Here is a 3,748-nt window from a genome sequence, read left to right as displayed (position 1 = left end):
CAGGAGTATGCACGGCGTACTCCCCGGATCTCTAAATCCTTTACTAAAATGTCTTAATCCATTAAGACGTTAAACCCAACTTCATATGTGACTAATTTAAAGCGTTTTAAACCATAAAGTTAATGATTTCAAGCCTTTGCATGGCTGAAGGAGACTATAGCATCATTTCACCTCTTTCCAACTATTTTACTCATGCATGGGACATAAAGGAAGATCAAGCAAGCCTTTTCATTCATCTAAACACCCTAACATGCATGAAAGGACGACCTAGACTCTTTGGAGAGTCACAAACTCGAAAAGGTCCAACCTTGAGGATCAAAACTCATGAATCTTGCATCAAAGAGATCTAAGAGAAATAATAGCCAAGGTACAAACTTTATTACTGGAAATAATGCACAAATATGGATGGTGTCTAGATCTCAAAGCTGAATAACACCTTCCGCTTCTTCTATAAGGCCAAGAATAGGATAGCAAAATCATACTCACAAGACACACTCAAGATTTTGTGTTTAGGAAAGGTTGGAGGCTGTTAATGGTGGCCTGAAATGAGACCATCATATTCCTTAAATATAGACACCAAAATATTAAGGTTTTGCATTCTGAGCCCACTACACCCAACGTACTAGGTGAACTTCGGGTTTTGCATGATGCATGAGTATGTTGCGCATACTCATGCGTACGCCCTGCGTACCTTGCCCCGGTTGCCACCTTTCTCATTCAAGGGACTAAACATGACATAATTAAGAAGGTTAAGGAAAAGATTATTATACCTCTGATCGAGGTGTTACATGTTATAACATAACATCGCTAATTCTCGGGATTAATTTTGTTTTACCTCTTTTTACCATTGATCTCTGGTGTGTATTTTCAAAATAAAAAAAGTGTTAGTTTTAAGGCTATAATGTATATAGGCAATGTTGAGGCGTGGTGGTGATGTGACACCCTCACCACAACATGAACACCACCCTCAATTGTGTTATGTTGATGTGGTGGTGGATGGTTTGGAGGGGCATGATTGCCTCAACCACACCATATCACATTGATTTCTTCTTTTTTTTTTCTCAATCTACTATTTGCTTCAGTGGTCTTCCTATTTTAGAAACCTTTACAGCTTGTGAACGGATAGCATCATTTTCATCTATGTGAACGGATAACATCATCCTCTTTCTCTTTTTGATGGCATATAAGTCCTTACATTTAAACACTCTAAGAAGTCTTTATGTTTAAACATTCCTTTTTCTCGTTAAATGACACAAATTTCTGTCTTTTCATTTTAGCCTACAATTTCTTTATGACATGGTGACTGTTTTTTTTTTTAAGATTTAAAAGGCTATTCCATATGATAAATTAATATTATAATTATTACTTTCATGTTTCAACACAAATAAAGAGTAATAAAAAATCATTTTTAGTCTTAGGTAGTTCATTCATCTACTACATACCGATATCAAAATGATGTGACTTTTTATTCACTTTAAAAACTGACTTTATATACCGATAAACATAAACATTTATCATAAACAATATGATTTTTTATATCTCATTTGTGTGCAGATATTAAGAAACCAGAAGGCTGTATTTTGAATCGTCAATGAATAATTTTATGTAGTAAAACAAAATTATACAAAAATTATCTTATAGTTATTATTTATGATCAACATGAAAATAGTTTGATGAGAAATTTAATTTATAGACTTTTTTCAACGAGTAAAACAAACAAGTTTTACTATTTTCTTTCTTTTAATGAAAAACAAGCTAACAGAAACCCACGTGCGTAATAATAATAATATATCTTTTTTTTATCATAAAACATATGTTCTACTTTCATCGGAAACACACATATACTTCAGTACAGTAGTATGCCGCCATGCCACGTGGCCGCGTTTCGAACTTTTAGTCAACCGCCGCGTTATTCCAGTTTCCCGTGAACCGGCTATATAAAGTCGCTCAATAGTCATTTTTCTGTATACCAAAATGGCGCCCAATTCCAAACAGACAATCTCCGATTCTGCTAAAATCAACAGTAACATGGAGGCGCACTATAGAGGAGTTAGGAAGAGGCCATGGGGGAGATACGCCGCCGAGATCCGTGATCCTCACAAGAAAACTCGTGTCTGGTTAGGCACCTTTGATACGGCGGAGAAGGCCGCTAAAGCTTACGACGCGGCGGCGCGTGAGTTTCGTGGTCCTAAGGCGAAAACTAATTTTCCTATGTATTATTACAATGGCTTGAGTCAATACAGTCCGAGTCAGAGCAGTACCGTTGAGTCTTCGAGTCGCGATCCGGAACCGGTGGTGGCGTTTGATCTCAACCTCTCGTACGGCGTCGCTGCTACCTCAGCTGTGGAAAAAGAAAACGGATATTTCACGCCGCCGGCGAGCCAGATACAGATGCTATACTTTGACGAAAGCCTTTCCGCCGTTCCTGCACACTGCGAAGGCTCCGACTCCTCGTCAGTTGTCGACGGGAATCCGTCTCCGTCGCGGCGGCTTATTGGAATCGATCTCAACTTTCCGCCACCAGAGGAATAAAAATTCGAACGCATAGATATTGTACTGTTTGTATAATTTAGTGAACAGGGTACAACTTAGTTACCGATAAGATCTTTCACCGCCGATCATCAGCGTCGCCGCGGTGTGTGTGTAAATACCAGATCCGATCTTCGGTTTCTCTTTTATATAATTTAGTGAACATGATGTTATCAATTTTAGCAGACGATTTTGCAAATTGTTATTAAATGCAATTTCCTATTTTTCTGATTTCAATTTTGCTTTGATTTTAAAGCTGTTGGTATAATCGCCGGCGGGAATTTGGGGTTCTTACAAAATTTCCCCGACAGTCTCATGGGCGACACGTTTTCCTTGTTTGGCATCTCAATGATACAAATGGGACAAACTTGTCTTTTTATTTCTTTTACTCTCCCCGTAATTATCCTTCATATATGATCCCCAATCTATAATCTTTTGAGGAAATTACACGAATGGTCCTTATGGTTTTGAATAATTTGGGCGTTTAGTTTATAACTTATTTTTTTAATTCGTACCGTTCTATGATATGTTTTTATTACGCATTTGGTCATTGATTCAATTAAAAAGATTATTATACCCGTATCAATATATTTTTTAATTAATTTTTTATATATGTATTTCTAGACTGGCCCACTTGACCCTCACTTACCCCATTCCTTACTCATTCCTCATCCATCATCTTCTGACCAACCTCTCCTACTTTTACCTTGTCTTCCATTTTTGAAACCCACTTGTGAGCATAATACCAAGAAAATTAAATTAAACCTAATCATTTGATTTGAGCTTACAACCAAAGAGTTCTGAGGAACAAGATCGTGTCCAGGTTTTCTCTCCTTTTTCCTCCTCGTCCCTGTTAGACCAAGATCGTGGAATTATATTCAGGATCCTCAAAAATACTTAAAGATCCTAACTATTATCATTTATTTTCCTAACATATATAACAGTTATATGCTTCGTCATTTTTCTCACATGTGCATAAATAACTAGCCAAAGACTTAGTCTCAACGAATAGTCATCGTGACCATGCAAAAGGCCTGGAAGACCAAGTCAAATAATGTCTATAAGTTGATCTCAGAGGATCCCAGAATTGTAGGACTTCTTGTTATTAGCTTTAGAATATAAAAAACACATGTATTCATCAAACTACACGCGACACTTAGCTGAACTACGATACTTGTACTTGCTTTTCATATATTCTTCTCTGTAATCAACATTTTTA

At 36.9% G+C, this 3,748-nt stretch overlaps 1 protein-coding gene across 1 annotated transcript; it reads left to right on the top strand.

Annotated features, from left to right (window-relative positions):
* Positions 1–1,954: 1,954 nt before the first annotated feature.
* LOC145046024 (ethylene-responsive transcription factor 11-like) lies at positions 1,955–2,714 on the top strand. Its single transcript, XM_078994304.1, has one exon. It carries the CDS (start codon positions 1,975–1,977, stop codon positions 2,530–2,532), a length of 558 nt encoding a protein of 185 aa, XP_078850430.1. The 5' UTR covers positions 1,955–1,974; the 3' UTR covers positions 2,533–2,714.
* The last annotated feature ends 1,034 nt before the right edge of the window (positions 2,715–3,748 follow it).

Source organism: Lactuca saligna, chromosome 1, assembly GCF_052625555.1.
Source record: "Lactuca saligna cultivar CGN05327 chromosome 1, ASM5262555v1, whole genome shotgun sequence".
NCBI lineage: Eukaryota > Viridiplantae > Streptophyta > Magnoliopsida > Asterales > Asteraceae > Lactuca > Lactuca saligna.
This window is presented reverse-complemented; position numbering and strand designations above follow the sequence as displayed.

Excerpts from the sequence above, each read along its gene's own strand:
- LOC145046024 (XM_078994304.1), top strand. The coding sequence starts at position 1,975 with ATGGCGCCCAATTCCAAACAGACAATCTCCGATTCTGCTAAAATCAAC.